We start from the raw sequence: 20,988 nt of genomic DNA on the forward strand, positions 1-20,988 counted from the left end.
GCTCAGCTCAAACTAGACACAGCTGACTTCAAATTCCTGGAAAACAACTCAGGCAAACATCTTATTGTTTAGGCTATGTGCCTTTTGGAGGGCATGCAAGTCTTTTGTAGCAGTAATTAAAACGATATTGATTAGTGAAGGCAGGTGAAATGGATTTGATTAATGATTACCCTCAGTTTCAACAACGTGAAGCTCTAGGCGTGCATGAGTGGCCACTGCTGCCACAGATTTTATTTGTCCACATTCTTAAGGGAGATGATGCTCAAGAGCTCAAGTTCTGCCTATGAGTGAGTCTTTCTAAATTGTCATCAGAATTTACTCACTTGAGTGCTTCTTAACTGAAGGCTCTAAACAAGGAAAAATGCATAGAAGGAGATTCTATAAAATTTAGTTCCAGGATTCTCATGAATACAGATGAGAGTTTACCACAGATAATCAAGTAAAAGTTTGTTAATGTTTCTATGTATGATCCATTTGCTTATCATGATATATTTAATCTAATTATTGTGTATTTAATGTTGTTTACATTGATATCATGACCCAGAGTTTGATAAATACTGGCTTAATGGGTGAAATTATCTGATTATGCAAAAACAGAAATTTTAATATGGCTTTATTCTCCCTAAATTTTATATTTAACCTTATAAAACACTTATGAAATGAGAAAGGTCAAAATGTGGCTGTAAGAGGACAGCTGCTTGTACTGATGATGGAAATGAAGGGGAAGGGGAATGGGGGATAAAAGAGAAAGAAGAGGAAGAGGAAGAAAGAGAAGACAACTGATGATTAAGTGATGTTTTACCCATCCTCACCCAAAGATATTTCATTTGTCTATTTGTTTTTAAATTAAGAATTGGAAAGCCAATCCCCTTGTGGCAATGTCTGTGATGACAATAAACACACCACTCAGCTCTTTGGCAGTTAAAGAAATGTGATTCTAAAATGGTAGGAGAGCTCCAAAAAATGCAAACATTTTCCATCACATTAAGGATAGAAATTTAGCTAAGCTAAAAACTGAGATAACTTTTTTACAGGACTCAGCAAAGTTTCTCATATGACTCACAATAAAAATTTTAACTAAAAGAAAACCAAAGGCTTCTACAGATATGTTTGTGACACATTAGATAATAAATTCACTAATGCAACTATAGAATAAAGATTTTGCTTTATTGATCATTATGAGAACTTTATGAAGCATTTTTCTCTTTTGAATGTGAAGTTAACAGGTAAGATGGCTTCAGCTTAATAAGTTTCCTTCAGTGTATTTCCTTACAATCTAAAGTTGGTTTTGACTTGGACAGGTGTGAAAACATACTGAAGCAAAAAACTGGCCAAATTTAGACAGACTCTAACATGTTTGTGAAAGCTTTATTGTTATGTCAGTCTTGTTCTATAAACCTGTGAATAAAAACATCTTTAAAAATGCAAGAATAAAAACATGTTGGTCATATTTTAACAGTTCAATAAAAAGGCAACGCTGAGTTAATTTTACAGGTAGATTTTACCAGGGAAAAAAGAAATATTTTCCTTGACTGGCTATCACTTACCCTTTCTCATTCTATTCTTTGATGTTCTATATGTTATTTACCTCCAACCAGATTCATATTTTCATATTTTTATATTTATTTTTCTCCAAGAAATATCTACACTTCTTTCCCTTGAGCATCTCATGTAAAGGATGGTTGAAAGTGTATTTGTTAATGTTTTATTCCTTTTTAAATTTATCACCTGAGGAAGCTGCACCTAGTGCACAATAAAATATCAAGCCACCTCACCTGATTTAAATAATCAGATTAAAGTAAAAGAACTTAAGAAATAGCTTAACATCATTTACATTTAACATAATTTTTTATAGGGAAAACAGTGTTTTTATCATAAAAAATCAAACTGTTATTTGATGTCCATGTATTTCTAAGAACAATGGGATTGCTCTTAATGCTTTTGATTAATAAACAATTTTTACTGAGCAATCACTATGTTCTTGGAACTGTCATTAGTTGAGTACTTAAATTATTTCATGTAATCACAAAAAACATACTGATTTCTATTTAGAAATAATGTAACAACATGGTGACATAAATAACTTGTTAAAGTTAGATGACTGTCATCTCCCAAAAAAAGACCACCAGAAAAACTATTGAGCAATCAAATTTAGCTCTTACTTACTTAACTTACTTATTCTAAAGGGGAAAAATAATCACAATTGTGCGGCATTTGTAATATAATAGTTTAGGGTTGGTAGATACAGCAAACTGAGAACCTAAAATGAATCCATGTAAGTAAACTATTCTGTGAAAAGTAAGTTATTTTCCCAGATGAGAAAACTCTTTGTTCAGATAAACTGTTCTGCAGTCAAGTTATTTATGGGTTTTAACTCCCTTCTTCTTGATCAAGAAATCCCCAGAAAAAAATTGTTGGACTCTGTTCTCAATCCTGATAATTAAGCTATGTGCACAGAGTTTAACATCATATAGGAAGCGCCTTGGAAATAAAAATATTAATGAAAACAATAATACTAAGATATACCTTCATTATTTCTGCTTTAGATATGAGAAGTGGTAGGACGTTGTATAACATCAACCTAAAAAGACAAAGAATATAATTGCTAAATTATGTTTATAAAAGATAGCTCAAAAGACAAAAAGCAACTGTGTTGTATGGAAGATAAGTCACGAACTACAGGTTGAATTATACTAGCAAATTTGGTAGACCATCAGCCTAATGCTAGACCATAACCAATATGTTCTTGTTCTAACAAGAGAATGCCAATTTGACAATGAACGTTTCTGCTCCATTTTCACAGTATAATTTTTATAATCTATATGAAATAAACATATTTTCAGCCTTTTTTTTGGGGGGGGGCATTTTTCTTGGAGGAATTTACTTATGGAATCCATTGAAACTGATATTGTAAAATGTTCCAAACAAATAAAGCAAATTTAAAAAATGTAAATTGTACCTTGTAAAATATAAAACTCGCAAAACCACACTTTGCTGCAAGATAGGTTACTGCAGCCCAGCAAATGTGTGTTACTTGTCATGGATCAATCACACTATAAGGGCATTTAACCAGTCAAAACCCAGCAATTCTTTGGCCTTTTGCCAATAATCAAACTCTATATTTAAATTAGTAATATGAGGTACTCTTCTTTACAATGTAATCTACCTATGAGCCAGGACAAAATAGGCTTTATTAGCTATTGGTAAAATCAAGTTACCTTTAACCTTTAGCCTATCCCTCAGCTCCATGTCATACCTTGTGATAGCCTGACACAGTCCCTAAATTATGCATTTTCCCATCAAAGTTTACTTCTATCCCTCTGAGAAGTTCCTTCCATGTGGATTTTTGTACCATGTCTAAAAGACACAAAATGCTCAGCTTTTTCACCTTCATTAGCCTCTGGAAATAAATCCATCGCATAATGGTTGCATGGGATTTATAACATATATTGCATATAAAAGAAAAAATAAAAGTTTATTAGCAATTTCTATTCTGTTAAATATTCTTTACTCACATGTACCCAGTGACTGCTCTTTCCATCCTTCCACAGTAGCCAATAGCACATGCTTTCAGAGCCCTGCTGTCATCTCTGGTTTTCTGTCATCTTTTCTAACCTCAACACTATCCCTCCTCCTAGGAGAAAACAAAACCAAGTCAGCAGCTAAAGTGCATGTCTTTATTTATCAACCATTTTCTCTGATGCTTTTTGGGCAGTCATCCCTCAGGCATTCAGGGTATCATTTTCTACCTTAACCATCATTGATGAATTTCTGAAAGCAAAGAGCATTCCCTCCCCAGGAGGAATTCTGGAATCCAGTTCCTAATATGGTTTACATTGGCTCAAAACACAAATTAATGGGGAAAAAATGTGAATTACCCATTATTTGACCAATATCATAAAAGTTTTAACCTGCTCAGAGTGCAAGTTTTAGATGCAAATTAGAATGTTGCAACCCAAAAAGTCTAAAAGTCCATTCTTTAGAAAAAGATACATTGTCTGGAGGGTGGGGAGGCACACCAGATCTAGAACTCTGCCATTAGCTATAACTAGCATATAGTTCCTTTTCTCAGTCATGTCTCTAGAGGCCCAGGTGTTTTGTGCTGGTTTTGTTACCTGAAAACTGGGTTCACCTCTTAGTGGCTGTCTAGTCATGGGGCACAGCCAAGTAAAGGAGCAAGAGAAGAAAGGACTGCATTCCTTGCAACAAGTAAGGGGAACACCAGGGATATTTCCCAAAGTAGTGTTTCCCCAAATAGCAAGGTAGGGAAACTTTTAAACTAAGGGTGCATGCATAATTACATGAAGGGTGGTATAGTCATTCCAGGTAGAAAGATAGAGTCCTAGGTATGCTTGTGTGGTGGAGAGGAGATTTCATCATAGAATTGGGACAAAGATCATTCTAGGTTGACAGAGTCCAGGCTCTGATTGAAGTCAGCAAGCGTTGGCCTCATCGATTCTCAGGCTCCAGTTAGTCTGACGGCTGAGTGCTCAGGGGGTTTGAAACCTGCAAAATAGCTCAAGAATGTGCAATGTGTGTCAAGTTGATCTTTACTTTGAAAGAGAACTGGGAGACTTTGGGACTGATTTATTTATTGTCTCAGATATGGTCAAGCTATGTTCCTGGCCCTGCAATAGTTTGTTCCTTCTTCTGCAGTTTCAACATATCCAAGGAAGTTCTGCAAGAAATGTGCTTGGGCGACTATTGAGGTCAGGCATAATAGATCATAGAATGGCTTGGAGCCTAAAATGACTTCTCTTATGTCAAGAAAGCTATCTCTTTTCCTGCTTTTTCTGGGTGCCTCAACTCTATCTGCCTACAGTCTCAGCCTGTGAATACCCTGTGTTGTGGCTTGACCAACCCTTGTTGTTCTTATGATTACAAGATACCCACAGCAATAACCATTCAAAAACTTTTAAAGAGACAATGTTTCTTATTTACAGGTTCTGGAAATTACATGGCATACCTGTGGCCACATAGCAAGGTGAGAGAGAGAGAGAGAGAGAGAGAGAGAGAAAGAACACGCAGGTCTGAAGTTCTGTTTTTATTGGGTTGAAGGGTGGAGGCCAAGGGTGTCAACTTAAAGAAAAATGCACAACATAAGCGTTGTGAGTTTAGACTTTGCTCAGGGTCTTACCTAGGACTATAGTCCAGGAGATAGCCTCTCAGTAGCTCTAAGGAAATTGCTCTGAAAAGTAGCAATTATACATATATACATAAACCAGTATATATGTAATTTTGGGCTAGGGAATATGTGCAGTCCACCATACATCTTGGTAAAAGATTACTGCTAGTCACAAAGAATAGATGATATCCCAAGTTTATGATTTTAGTGCTTTTCTATGTATGGGAAGATGCAAGAATCTGGGTTCCTTAGAATTCTTCCTGAGATATGCATCTAGAAATCCATATGGCCTCTTTTTCCAAAGCACAGAGTGCCTCATTCAGTTTTCATCCTGAATTCTTCACAGGGTGCAGTGTTGGTTGGTGACTGCAGTGACTAATGACTCATTCCTCCTAGAACTAGTCGGTAAGCAATGCTCTTTTTGTTTGTTTGCTTGTTTTATAAGGGTTTTGTGGGCTTTTTATTGGTGAATTTAAAATATAACGGTGGAAATTTAAAGCTTAGGAAAACAAGAGGCCCAAGTGGTCAGTTGTTAAAATCAACCGAGATCTCTAAGACTAAGGAGCCTGGGTGTGTATGGGGGGTAGTGGGGAGTGCCTGGTGCACCTCCTGGCTCTTTATCTAGCCATGTGGTTGACAGTGTTTACTCAGAGAGCCCTCTTTGAAGTAGATGCCTCAGCAGTCAAAGCTTAAGTCAGTTAATTGCATTACTAAAAAAAAAAAAAGGAAAAAGAAAGAAAGAGAAAGAAAACTCGATTGTTAAGACACGCTACACCCAGGTCATGCCCTTAATATGATGGATAAACTGTGTGAAAACAGAATATTTAAAGATGTACAGCTCTCTGTGCTGTGGTGGCGGCGTAAGAGCAGAGTACGAACTGCAGCAGGTGGAGTCACGGTAGGACAGGCATTTAGAAAGTTTCTTCCCCTCTTTGACCGAGTATTGGTTGAAAGAAGTGCCGGCAAAACTGTAACCAAAGGAGGCATTATGCTTCCAGAAAAATCACAAGGAAAAGTATTGCAAGCAACGGTAGTAGCTGTTGGATCAGCCTCTAAAGGAAAGGGTGGAGAGATTCAACCAGTTAGCGTGAAAACTGGAAATAAAGTTCTTCTCCCAGAATATGGAGGCACCAAAGTAGTTCTAGATGACAACGATTATTTCTTATTTAGAGATGGTGACATTCTTGGAAAATATGTCGACTGAAATATGTTTCTACTGAAGTGGCATCACGTGAAGCTGCCCATTCCACTGAAGTTCTGAAATCTTTCATCATGTAAATAATTTCCATGTTTCTCTTTTATAATAAACTAATGATATCCAAACTAACGACATCCAGTGTCTCTAAAATTTAGTTTTCACTGTACCAATATAAACACTTCCAAATAGAAACATATAAATGAAAAAAAAATAAAGATGTACAATGTGATGATTCGATACATACATACATACGTTGTCAAATGATTACACACAATCAAGTTAACTCATTCACATAGTCACTTTTTCTGTGTGTTTCTGTTTTGTTGAGAACACTTAAGGTCTACTCTTAGCAAATTTCAGCCATACAATATTGTATTATTAACTATAGTCATTATGATGTACATTAGAATTAATGATATGCTTTTAGACTCAGGGACTTATGCTCATACTCCCTACCCACCTGCTTTGTCACTTACTCTTCCACCAACAACCCCATTTACTATGTAATTTTGGCTTTTTCCTTCATTTTGCTTTTGCAGTTTAAATTTCAAACCTGAATTAAGCTAGATTTTGATAAGCAATTTATTTGTATTTGGATTGGCCTCTCAATTTATTCCATGAAATTGATGGTTTGCTTTTGGACAGTTTCCCAGTAACACTCAGGGTCCCTGACTGATGCTACTCTAGATATCTATTTCTTGGTCTCTATATTACATAGCTTTGAGTATGAGAACCCTGACCATTCCTTCTCCCTCACAGACCTCTCCTCTGTCTACCCATTCTTGGTGTACTCTTCTTCATTCTCTACACATTCATTGAGCAATTTCAGTCCTTTTTATGATTTTGAGTTCTATTTCTGTGTTAATGACTCCCAGATCTATATCTCTAACCCTTTCAACTTCAGCTTATATACTCAATTGTTTGTTGCAAATATCCCACTAGGTTATTATAGGCATTCATCCTTCATCAAGATTCAGATCAGGCCTCAGCTCTTAGACAAGACTTTACTCAACCCCAAAGCTTTGTTAACTGCTGTCCTCTATATTCCTACTGTGTCCTACAAACACCTCTACCAAACATTTAGTGTCCCAAGTCATTATTATCTGTTTTACCTGCTAATCTCCTACTGGACTGTAAGTTCTCTGGGAGCAGGAATTTTGCCTATATCCACCTTGCATTTCCAGCATCAAATAGAGTTTCTGCAACATTATAGGTGATAGACTATGTAAGTAGTTTAGTTGTTTTTTTGTTTGTTTAAATTTTTATGTTCAGGCCCTTCAACAATGGACTAGTTTTCCTTGGAAAGTAACAATGTATGTTGCAATACCTTTTAAGCAACTAATTTCCTGGGAAAATGTAGACCTGGTTTATGCCTCAGAATGGCAGTTGGACTATATAACTTCTAAGATCTACACAAGCCTGACATTATATAAATATAGTCTCCTGTAATGTTTCAAAAATAAATTACATAAGAAGGAAAAGTTAACTTTTTTGGCACATTGTCCAAAGTTTCTAATTAATCATTTTGCCAGTATTAAATGCATTGCTTTATTGCTCAGAAATCAAATTACATTAACAGTACCAAAAGCTATTGAAAATTGGCACAAATACCATTAACAGATGAAGTATCATTTAAATTAAATGCTTCATTTATTTCATTATTTTAAAGTCATCACATGAGTTTAGAGTAAATGAGTACACAACTTATGACAATTTAATTTTCGCAAGTATTTGGGTCTTCTAGGGACGGGATCTGTACGTTCTCACTCAGAAACAATGAAGAGTGACCTCCAATTTGGCTTTATTCTTAATGAGTTTTTCTGTGTTGACAAAGAAGTATATTTTAGCAAAATGAGAAATGTGAGATGCACATATTTTCTTACTGAGGCAGAATGCAAGCTCAAATTCAATGACTAGAATTAAAAAAAAAAAATCATAACTGGATTCCTTTGCAATGGTGCCAATCAGTCATCTTCAGAAAAAAACACATTACAAGGGAAAAAGCTATGGAAGAATCTGGAAGTGTTTATGAATCAAATTTGTGCAAATGTATAGTTTACATCTATTTTAAAGAGAAAAAAAAAATAGACTCAGAAACTGACTCGCTTAAGGTCTTAACAAGAACAGAATAAGAGTTCATGTTATTCTTTGTCTTCATTTATTAGTTTATGACTACTTTTCTTCTGCTGAATGTTTATTTCTAAAAGGTCTTGTGCAGCCCATAGAGCCACAATGGAGACTGCACCTTTGTGGATTTCTGCAGTTGTGTGTTTGTGGGTGGGGGGGAGTTGTGGGGAGGAAGTGATTATGATGAGGTGGAGATAGCAAGTTGAGATGGCAGAGACAATAAACTAGGGGATTAGATGAGATGCTCAGACTTTGACTTTTTTTAGAGAAGACTAGTGTTTGTTCTCATAATGATAGGTTAGCTTCTTGTTTTCCTCCATCCCTTCTCAGCAACATAAAATATTGGCTCCCAGTCACAACACTAAAAGTGTAATAGGGAAAAAATTCCCACACTCAAGGTAGAGAGTAAAGGACTAGGCCCTCAGAAACATCTCTAGACCCTCAAACTTTACTCCGAGCTTAACAGCCCTGGACATATAGCTACTTTCATAGGCCATTTTTAAAGTTTCTATGTACTTCAACAGCAATCCGGTAACTATGACTTAATATTTAATTTTCTGAAACTTCAGAGGTTTGAACTTTGTCCAATGAGAGTGGTTCTGGAACTAACAGACAACACTGAGCTCAGTAAAATTTCACTTAATGATGGTAAAAGTAGCCAAACCTTCTTGTCAAGTGTCTCCTTTTCTCAGCATTCGTCTTCCTTTGCCTTACATCTTTTCTTTCCTAGGAGTAGAGGATTGGACTGATATAAAACCAAAGTATCTGAGCTATGGGGAGAGTAGCATTCATCAGGGATTCTAGTGGGTGACTTAAGGGACTGTAATTTTATGGTTACAGTTCTTCTCAAGGTCTCATTCCTTTGTATGTATGCATATTATATTTTCAGATATTTTCACAAATAATATTTTCTCCATGTGCAGTTGACCACATAAAAATATTCTTCAGAAAATACTTTGTCGCTGGAATATTCGATAGTTTATCCCTTTCCATCTACAAATACATATATACCAGCAATTTAGGCATTCTAAACAATGTGTTTTCTCTGTTTAACTGCAAGAAAGGCATATATTCCCAATTTAATTAATCAAGCTGAGCTCTATTTCAATGGACTGAATTGTACGATCAGGAGGCTTTAATAAATTATGAACCTTTCAATGGTTAAAGGCAACATTTCTCAGACTTAACATAATGGAATTGGGCTAATTCATTCAGAGCCTTATTCACCAGGACTGGGATATTCTTGCCTCCAGGCAAGTGACAGGAATTGCTCAAGACATTTCTTACAAAGAAAGTCCATGGTGGAATCAGAAATCTCTTTCCAAGATCCAACACAATGTTTCTGCTCATTCTAGGCCTTTAATAATCGCTAATACAAATAATCATACAGGGATAAATATTAACATTAACTTCTCAGCTGATAGGAATTATACACTGAAACAATATCTTTAGATACTGAGAGAAGCATCAATGTCATAAATAAAGTTGACTACTCTTTGAGAGACTAAAAATAGTTTAATATATTTTCTTTACGATTCCATTTTATTCTTCATTGAAGCAAGGTAAGTCAGCATTTAAATTGTAGTGCAGGTCATCCCCCTCCAATTTTAGAGTGAGCCATTATAATTCACATCGTTTGGGAGTTTAAATCTTCCTTAAAGTCTCTGAAACAACTGAGACTTTGGGATGATAATCAATTCCAATATAACTTAATTTAAATGTTTACATCTCTAAAGTGTTATATGCTTCAAAGGCTATTTGTACTGGATAATATTTTTATTTCTGACTAGTCACATGAAAAGTTGAAAATGTAGAACCCAGAGTAACTTGTCCTTTTATTTAGGTGCAGGTATGAATTATATGTACAGAGAAAACAGAGTTTAGTCACTTCCTAGCAAATCCCATATTGATGTGGCTTTAGAGCCTTTATCATTGCTTATCAGGAACTGAAGAAATATCTTTTGCCTGTCTCTTGATCACGCCCTGCAGCTTGCGGGGTCTTAGTTCCCTGACCAGGAATTGAACCTGTGCCCCCTGAAGGGGAAGTGCAGAGTCCTAACCCCTGGACCACCAGGGAACTCCTTGAAGAAGTATCTTGAATTTTCAGTTTACTAAATTTGAATTTTTCTTCTTGTACTTAATGGGAGAAATTATATTTGATAGTTTGAGAATTGTTGAACGATATTCATATCAAATTCAAGGGCTTAGTGTATACTGGTTTTTATCAATATCAAGATATTCCGTATCAAAATATTATGGACAGAACATTAAGTAGGTAAAAGAACCATGATTCATCTCTGCTTCAGCACTCTTAAAATGTGTTCCTTGGAACAAATACTAGTGCTCCATGAGGGTAGGAACCTGAATGGCATTTCATTTATTTATTTATTTATTTATTTATTTATTTATTTATTTATTTATTTATTGGCTGTGTTGGGTCTTCATTGCTGCACACAGGCTTTGTCTAGTTGCAGCGAGCTGGGACTACTCTTCATTGTGGTGTGCGGGCTCCTCATTGCCATGGCTTCTCTTATTGCGGAGCATGGGCTCCAGGCGTGTGGGGCTTCAGTAGCTGTGGTACATGGACTCAACAGTTGTGGCTCATGGGCTCTAAAGCACAGGCTCAATAGTTGTGGCGTACAGGCTTAGTTGCTTCGCGGCATATGGTATCTTCCTGGAGCAGCGATCAAACCCATGTCCCCTGCATTGACAGGTAGGATCTTAGCCACTATGCCACCTAGGAAGTCCCCTGAATGCTATTTCTTGACTTGTCTGTCTCTCTTGTCTCCCATATCATTAAGTCCTGAAAATTCTTATTCTTTTCCAGTTCTATTGAGATATAACTGACATATCACATTGTGTAACATATTACAAGGTGTAAAATGTGCTGATTTAATATACTTATATACTGCAAAATGATAACAGCCATTAGCTAGCTTAGCTAACATCTCCATCATGTCACATAATTACCATTTTTATAGTGAGAATATTGAAGATTCACTCACCAATATTCAAGTATATAATACAGAATTATTAACTGTAATCATCATGCTGTACATTAGATCCTCAGAATTTATAATATTTATCTAATACTGGAAATTTGTACTCTTGGACCCACAGCTTTCTATTCCCCTCACCCTCCCAGCTTCCATAACCAACATTCTAGTCTCTATGAATTCAGTTTTATTAGATTCCACATATAAATGATTCCATGCAGAATTTCTGTCTTATTTCACTTAGCATAATGTCCTTAAGTTTCATCCATGTTGTTGCAGATGACAGGATTTCCTTCTTTCTCATGGCTAAATAATATTTGCAATATTTAAATACATATGAAATATATATCTGGTAGGTAGGTAGATAGGTAGGTAGGTAGGTAGGTGGATCGATAGATAGATAAATTCTTTATACATTCATCTATCGGCAGACATTTAGGTAGTTTCCATATCCTGGCTATTGTGAAAAATGCTGCAATAAACTTGAATGCAGATGTCTCTTCAAGGTACTGTTTTCATCTCCTTTGGGTACATAACTAGGGTTGGGGTCACTGAATTCTATGGTAGTTCTATTTTTAATTTTTGGACAAACCTCCATACTAGTTAATCCCTTATATGATTTGCAAATATTTCCTCCATTCCATAGGTTGCCTTTTCATTTTGTTGATGGTTTTCTTTTGTTGTGCAGAAACTTCTTAGTCTCATGAAGTCCCACTTGTCTGTTTTTGGTTTTGTTGCCTTTGCTTTTGGTGTCAAATCCAAAAAACTTTGTCAAGACTGATATAAAGAAGTTTACCACTAGGATTTTTTTTTTAGGATTTTTATAGTTTTAGATCTTATGTTCAAGTCTTCAATACTTTTTGAGTTAATTTTTGCGTATGGTGTAAGATGAAGGTCCAGTTTCTTTCTTCTGCATGTGGTTATCCATAGATAATCCATTATGCCTCACCAATTAATCCTCCCTTCACATATAGTCCCTGTTTATTGTCCTTATAGGTTTGCCTTTTCCACAATGGAATAGCACAATATGTAGACCTTTCAGGCTGTCTTCTTTTACTTAACAGTATTCATCAATATTCATCCATGTCTTCTTGTGGCTTGATATATCATTTCTTTTTATTACTGAATAATATTTCATTGTATGAATATGCCACATTTGGTTTATCCATTCAACTATTGAAGGTTATATTAGTTGCTTTCAGTTTTCAATTATTATGAATAAAATTCCTATAAACATTTATAGATATGTATTATGGTTTTTAATTTTCCTTTCTTGTAATATCTTTATCTGGTTCTAGCGTAGGGTAATGCTGGCCTCACAGAATGAATTAGGAAGTGTTACCTCTTCTATTTTTTTTTTTTGGAAGAAATTTAGAGAACTGGTGTCATTTCTTCCTTTATTGTTTGATAGAATTCACCAGTAATGAAGTCATATGGACCTGATGATTTTCTATATGGAGGTTATAAAAATTATTTAGGTGTGTCTTTCAGGAAATTGTTTTATTTCATGTATATTATCAAGTTTGAGGGCCTTAAATTGTTTATGGTGTTCCTTGTTATCGTTTTAATGCCCACTGGAACAGGTTCATCAACTTTATTGACTTTTTCAAATAACTGGATTTCGGTGTCATGATTTTTATATTATTTTCCTTTTTTTCAATTTTAATAATTTCTGCTCTAGTGTTATTTTTCTCCTTGATTTTAATTTAATTTGCTCCTTTTTCTCCAGTTTTCTAATGTAGAAACTTTGATTATTGATATTGTTATTTCATTTCTGATATGTGTATTTAAAGCTATAAACTTCTCTTAAACCAGTCGCTTTACCCCATCCCATGAATTTTGATGAATTAAATGTATATTTGATGCAATTGTATTTAGTTCAAAATACTTTAAAAAAATTCTCTTGAGACTTCTTTTATCCATAGGTTTAAGTTAGATGAGTGTTATTTATTTTCAAAGATTTGGGGATTTCCCAGCTATATTTCTGTTATTGATTTTTAGTTTGTCAACTGCAGTATGAGAATATACTTTGTATTAGTTATATTTTTTTAAGTATGTGAATGTTTGTTTTATGACCCAGAATATGTTCTACCTTGGTGAATTTTTCATGCAAGCTACAGAAGGATGTATATCTTGCTTTAATTGGATGGAGTATCCCATACATGACAATTACATCAATTTGATTGTTATTGCTGGTCAGGTCATGTTTATCCTTATAGAATTTCTGCCTGCTTGATCTATCAATTAATAATATTGGATTTGTCTGTTTTTCCTCAGAGATCTATCAGTTTTTGCCTCATGCATTTTTACACTCCGTCATTAGGTTCATCTGTGTTATGGATTTTTATGGCTCTTTGAGAATTGAGTCCTGTGAGTAGCATCCTTCTTTATTCTTTATAATTTTACTTATTCTGAATTATGCTTTGTCTGAAACTAATATAACTATTCCATTAGCTTTTGATTAGAGTTAGCATGCTATGTCTTTCTCTATCCCTTTACTTTTATATATCGGAGACTTTAAATTAGGTTTCTTGTAGACAATGTATACTAGGGCATTTTTAAATGTATTTTGACAAAATTTGTCTTTTAATTGATGTATTTAGGTCAATCACATTTAAATTTATTACTTGCTGTATTTGAATTAATATCAACCATGTCTGCAACTGTTTTATATTGTTGCCAGAGGCTTCTTTTTCTGGTTTGAGTATTTTATATGATTCCATTTTATCTCCTCTCTTAGCATATCAATTATATTCCTTAAAAAAATACTGGTTTCCCTAGAGTTGTCTATATACATTTAAGAATAATCTAATTCCATCTTCAAAAAATACTGTGACACTTCATGTACAGTAATGTACCTTATAACAGAGTATCCCAGTTCCTCCTCTTGTCCCTTGTGATATTGCTGCCATTTTTCTTTATCCATATGCTATAATCCCTTAACACATTGTGCCCAAACTTCCCCTTGTTCTCTAGGCATACTGCTTGACTAATTTTCAAATATCCTAAACTTCTTTGTGATTCATATTTTTCCACTTGATGAGCTATTTCCTCTCATGCACTCTTCTGTCTCCTCTTCGTCTGGTAGAATATTTAACCTTTAGCTTTTAGCTTAAATATCACTCCTTTCAATATCAGGAGGCTTTCCTGATCCTCCAGACTATCCTAAATCACCCTTTCATATACATTCATAGCAGTTTCTTACTTCCTACTTTACGATTCTTATTGAAATTGTAATCAATTAAGGATTCATTTAATCCAACACTAGGCTTTAATACCCATAAGAGCATTATTTCCCTCTTGTTACTTGCTGACTCCAGAATTGGTCTGGTACTTATTAAGTGCTGAACAAACATGGAATAAATAAATGTTGAAGGATGATTTATGGTTTAAGATGTTTAGGAAATACTATTTTCCTGGAATATATTTTGGAGTATCTAGTATTCTAGACCTTTATTAAAAAATAAAATTGTTTGTAAAAATGTTGTGAAGCATATCTTTTGAGAAATGCTCCCTTAGCCAATAAATGCTCCTTAAGCAGGTCTAAGGAACGGATGGGCTAACTATAGCCTGTAGGCCAAATTTGGTTCATCACCTTTTTTTGTACAGTCTGTAAGCTGAGTCATTTTTACATTTCTAAATGATAAAAAAATTCCAAAAAAGAATATTCACCAACGCTGGCCTAAGCCATAAATAAAGATGAAGTGTTTGAGGGATATTATGCTTTTCTGATGTCACTACTATCCAATATCACCATTCCAACTAAGCATAAAAAATACACTTGGGTACAATTAGTGTATTTAATGGAAACAAAGTAAAATGGTGTGTAGAAAGAGTACTGTTCTGTAGAAAGAGTACACAGTACTACTCCATGTCTGAGTCTTAATTTTCCCCCTAACTTAATAATTTTGGGGGAGATGCAGAGCCTTTATTTTTTTTTCACTGTCTTTAATTCATGTAAATATTCTTTAAACAGAAAAGAAGTAATATCTTCAGGAGGGAGAATGCTTATTGTAAGTCACTGTAACAGTCCTAAGTTGTTGTTTTTGTTTTCTACAAAAACACAAAGAAAATAAATAGCCTTACTGAAGTTTCCATATAAGAGAAAGATTCCCAAGCTGTCAACCTGGAAGCATAATGAAGCCCATCATAGTTTATCCCTATTATTGATTATGAGACTAGTATTCAGCCATGTTCATGTTCAAATGCCTCACCCATAAAATGCTAGTAAGGCCCTGTATTGACTGTGGCTATTGGAATTCATTCCTCGCTTTGGGCTAGAACTTATTCAAAGGAATGCCAGCAAAGTCTGCAGAAGACAGGCGTGGTGGTATCTTCTCTTTTTTGTTTTTGTTTGTTTGTTTGTTTTTGTCTTTTCATACTTCATTTGATCATGAGGTTTCAGAAGCTCCTTTCTTAGCAGGGGGACAGGGGTAGTGCATGTTTGAGCATGGTATGGGGTATTTATTCATAAAATAGGAAATGCTTTCGATGAAGCCAAATTGTATGGTAGATAAAAGGCATTAAGTGAGGCATCACCTAGTTCAAATCTGTTTATGCCACTTCCAATGTGACCTAGATTATGTCCCTTCCAGTTTTCTGAATTCTTCTCATCTGCAAAATATGGATCCAGGGCTGTACATTTAAGAGCCTTTTTTACTCTGATTTTAAGCCATGAAACAAAAGAACAGTGGTAAGATGACACAATAATGTGTTGTGATTTTTGAGACAGTGGAGCCAAAATTCCATATAACACAAATTAACCTCTAAATGAGAGATTTTTAACAAGAAAGCATTATCTTGGGACAAAATCTAATTATCATCTATTTGTTACTCAATGGAAGGAAAAATGTCAGAGCTTCTCTGGGGAGGAATAGAAAAATCTTCTACTGCTGTGAAGCATGCCCTCCCATGGAAAGCAAGTTCATGTAAGCTATATGCTTTGGCATCCCTGAATAAGCAAACAAACACACAAAAACAAGAGTTGCATAGAGAAATGTAGTAGCCTTGTTTGAAATGATATATTTAAATTTCAAAATTTAAGTGAAATGTAAAGGGAATTGAGGATTTTTCCCTGATATGCCAACATAGAGCTAGGTGTTTTACATACGGGATTTCAGTGAATTTCACAACATCTTGATTTAACAGGTATAATTATCTCCATTTTACAGATTCAAACAGTAACTTTAAGGATAATTAACTTCTCTGTGGCAGAACTAGGATTAAAATCCAAGCTTGTCAATTTACAAAACTCTTCTTTGGAACTATAGTCATGGGAAACCCTTAGGTTTGTAACTGAATAAATAAAAATCTCATTTGAAATATCATCGAGACCAATTTTGACTTTTAGATTAAACAGAAGTTCTATTAAGTAAACTGCATGTGCTAATAGACACATATACTATTAATAGGTGTATTTTGGTTTCCAGGTGGTAAGGTGTGGTAGGGGGTGGTGACAGTGAGGGCAGGAAATATAATTGATGGATTAAGAAAACAATTTAAACACCTTTAGAATGTAAGTGTAAACCCTGTGCTAGGAAGGAGGGCATCACACTGGCATGCTAACACACGAAATGTCAAGAAAACTGATGGATAGTCTGTTTCTTAGACAAAGTGAATCTCTAAAAATTAACTAAACAATTAGGTATGTTTAAAAATAAGACCAACATGCAATTCATATCTCAGACCTCTGTTGAGTTGAACTAAAGTGACAAAACTAATCACTAGATGAGGGTACTCCAGTGACAACTTCTCAAGCTGATCTGGAAGTTAATTGCTATGTAGGTACACTTTTTATACTATTAATCAAGCACAACTTTTGTTTCATGTGTGGTTTTACAAATAGCTTGCATTTTACATAAGTAATGTAAATTATATAATCATCTTTCACAATATTACTGTCAAATATCTATACAAATATTTTAAAATAATTGTATTTTAATTAAGCTTAAATTAAAAGCCATATGGCTTTGATTAAACTACACTTAAACCAGATTGCTGAGTGATTGTACTGTATAAAAATGTGCTCGATACTTAAGAATTATGAGAAGGCACCTCGTTTTACTTTGTTTGCTGGCATTTCAATCTCTGTGTACATATACACACATTTAAGGCCTGTAAAAGAGAAACCACAAATTAGTGATATGGAAGTAGGACATAAATTATTTTCATTGTAAGCTATAACTGCAACAACAAAAAAGTTTTATGTTACTAACATTTTTGTCACTAATATGAATGTTAAAGAGTTGAAAATTTATGTGTTAGGAAGCATTCTCAAATAGACTGTGAAACAATAGATCTTAACAGCTTTGAAGGAGCTATTAGAGTGGATTGTGTCAAAAGTACGCATTCTAAAAAGTTCCTAAACATGTATTTATATAATTGGAGCTATTATAGTTTATTATATCATTTATCCATGTACTAAAGAAGAAAGAATCAAGAGCTTAAAACACTCTCATTAGAGAGCCTGGAGGTTATATGCAAGCAACCCAATCTTGAGCTTTCCAGGAGGTTAAGGAAAACAATTTAGATGTTCTTGTGAGGTTCTCTGTAATAGCCCTAAACACAACTTCTCTTTAGGAATCAAAGTACAGTGTATACTTGTGATGACTATCAAATAAGAATTATAGGACTGTCATAGAAATCAAATCATATCCCACAAATTGTGTCAAGCTGTTTTGGAATAGAAAGACATGAAAGTAGGGGATGTAATCCAAGCTTTTATAAACTCTAACGATGAACAGCTCTCTGATTTCATTGCATTGATATCTATATATGAAGACACAAAGGAGACATTACTCTCATGCGGTAGGGGAGATCTGGAGTTAATGGGTAGCATTTGCCCTCCACGGGTGTTATTACTATTGATGTTGTTCTTGCTCTTGTTGTTTAGTGTATTTAGTCTAGATTGGGAGGGAAAGGAGTTCTATACAGGAAATGCTAATTATCTTATGGAACAAAAGTACAATTAATGTAAAACTGCCTTAATTGCCAAATGACTGGTAAATCATAAATGCGACCACTTCAGAGAACGTTTAAATAAATTTCCAAGAGTTAGATTGATGTTGTCAGTTTTCACTCAGTGTCAATTTCCAGAGGATTTCCATGTAAGAAGAGTTTTCATTTGCAGAGACAGAGGACAAAGATAACACTAGTTCAGGAGACAATTTATGAACTAGCGGGCTGAATTATTATAGCAAATTGACTAAAGATGATAATAATTTGATAAATACTGTCTCCTTCCCTAACCTTCTCTAGAAAGAAACCTTAGAGGAAATGACTTAAAGGTTGTTTCAACAAACGCATAGGAAATTTATTATTTTCTTTCCAGTCAGGGATGGCTGATATGAATAAGAGGATGTGCAGTCTGTAGCTCACTTTGCTAGTATAGAGATAAGTGATATGACCTAGACAATTACAATTATCCCATAAAATATTCTTAGGCATTTTTATCCCCTGGTCTATTTGCAGACACTGAAGTTCCCCCAACGCAATATAAAAATGTTATGATACATGGTTCCCAGTTAAGAATTGATTTTCTCAAAAAAACATGTCCTATGTCATGACTACTTTTCAACCACTGTATTTTTGGCTTTTATTAATTTCCTTATCTAGCCCACCGATTCAATGTATATTCTTAGCAAATTAGCATGAAAATTAAGACTATGTAGGAAAGTTGGACTTTCCACACTGAGAAAGGAAGAATTCAATAGGAGAAATATGTCACCTACCATTACTCAACTGAGTCAAGAAAATATGTTAATAATGTACATAATGCTAGTACAAGTTTAGCTGAAGATTTGCCGTGACAAATGCTAAAATCTTTGCCGAATTTACTTTGGTAAAAGTTTTTACCTTTTTATATTTTTGAAATTCACAAAATAATAACCATGATAAATACATACAAGTAAATGTTTATGGATTGCTGATTATATGCCAGTCACTGTGCTGTTTTATATGAAATTACCCTTTTTAAAAAAAAATTGTATTGGATTATAGTTGCTTTACAATGTTGTATTAGTTTCTACTGTACAGCAAAGTAAATCAGCTACACATATACATATATGCCCTCTTCTTTGGATTTCCTTTCCATTCAGGTCACCACAGAACACTGAGTTCTGTGCTGTACAGTAGATTCTCATTAGTCATCTATTTTATACATAGTAGTGTGTATATGTCAATCCCAATCTTCTAATTCATCCCAACCCCCGTCCCCCCCCCGGTATCCATACATTTGCTCTCTACGTCTGTGTCTCTATTTCTGCTTTGTAAATAAAATCTTCTATACCAATTTTTTCAGATTCCACATATATGTGTTAATATACAATATTTGTTTTTCTTTTTCTGACTTATTTCACTCTGTATGACAGACTCTAGGTCCATCCATGTCTCTACAAATGACCCAGTTTCATTGCTTTCTTATGGATGAGTAATATTCCATTGCGCATATATATATATATATATATATATATATATATATATACTATATATATATATACCACATCTTCTTTATCTGTTCTGTCGATGGACATTTAGGTTGTTTCCATGTCCTGGCTATTCTAAACAGTGCTGCAATGAACATTGGGTGCATGTGTTTTTTTGAATTATGGTTTTCTCTGGGTATATGCCCAACAGTGGGACTCTCAAAGTAATAGGAGGAAAAAAACCTAGAGGAGCTCATAGAAGTTAAGCAACAAACTTTAAATACACAGCTGGGAAATGATGAAATAATTCTATTTGATAAAGAAAAACATTATTAATCTTAGATTGATTACTCTGCTTATACATATTGGTTCACTCTGGCCAGAATCTCCCTCAATCCCATTCAACACTTGTGTCTGCTTAAAAGGTCTTATTTGTAACTCCAGAGAAAGCTAATCTATATTTCCCTTGAGAAGTCTTCTAGATCCCTTCACTCGGAAGCATCTCTGTCACTCCAAACTCCTACTGTAGGAAAATACAGTTATATTGAGCATTTATTACATGCTACACTGTTATTAAATTATGCATATAAGTATTTGTTCACCCTAATTGGATTATGAATAATGAAAAGTCAGGAATTATGATCTGGTCATATTAAATCCTGCACAGACCCTACTAAACTGAGCATTTGTTGCATTTATGCTATACTCCTACCTCTTAGAAATATATCTTAGAGTTCAATAAAATTTAAATTGCACCTTCATGATAACATGTAAAACAATAAAAATCCATGCACTATAGAAAAATACAATGGTTCTACTCTAATAAAACAGTTAAATGGGAAAAATGTTAATATTAGATACCACGATGAATAATAATGTCAGTTAAGCATCATGATAATACAAAACAGATTTATAAAATTGAAAAAATATTTACTTGGCTTGTTTCCCCAGTATTGCATCATTCAGAAAAACATAGTTGACAACCTTGTATGATATTTACTGCATTAGTAGAAGAATTCAGATAATGGCTTTGGTTTTATTTTTTGTGTGCCTGTTCCATTAATTGAAAAATCATTCAAAGAGAAAAGCATAAGCGTTAGCAGGAAAGATTTTGAAAAT

General features: G+C 34.4%; 1 protein-coding gene across 1 annotated transcript; it reads left to right on the plus strand.

Moving 5' to 3' along the window:
- Positions 1–5,921: 5,921 nt before the first annotated feature.
- Positions 5,922–6,443, plus strand: LOC130854228 (10 kDa heat shock protein, mitochondrial-like). The gene has a single exon (XM_057736964.1). It carries the CDS (start codon positions 5,922–5,924, stop codon positions 6,327–6,329), a length of 408 nt encoding a protein of 135 aa, XP_057592947.1. The 3' UTR covers positions 6,330–6,443.
- Positions 6,444–20,988: the final 14,545 nt, after the last annotated feature.

This window comes from Hippopotamus amphibius, chromosome 5 (assembly GCF_030028045.1).
Source record: "Hippopotamus amphibius kiboko isolate mHipAmp2 chromosome 5, mHipAmp2.hap2, whole genome shotgun sequence".
NCBI classification, from domain to species: Eukaryota; Metazoa; Chordata; class Mammalia; order Artiodactyla; family Hippopotamidae; genus Hippopotamus; species Hippopotamus amphibius.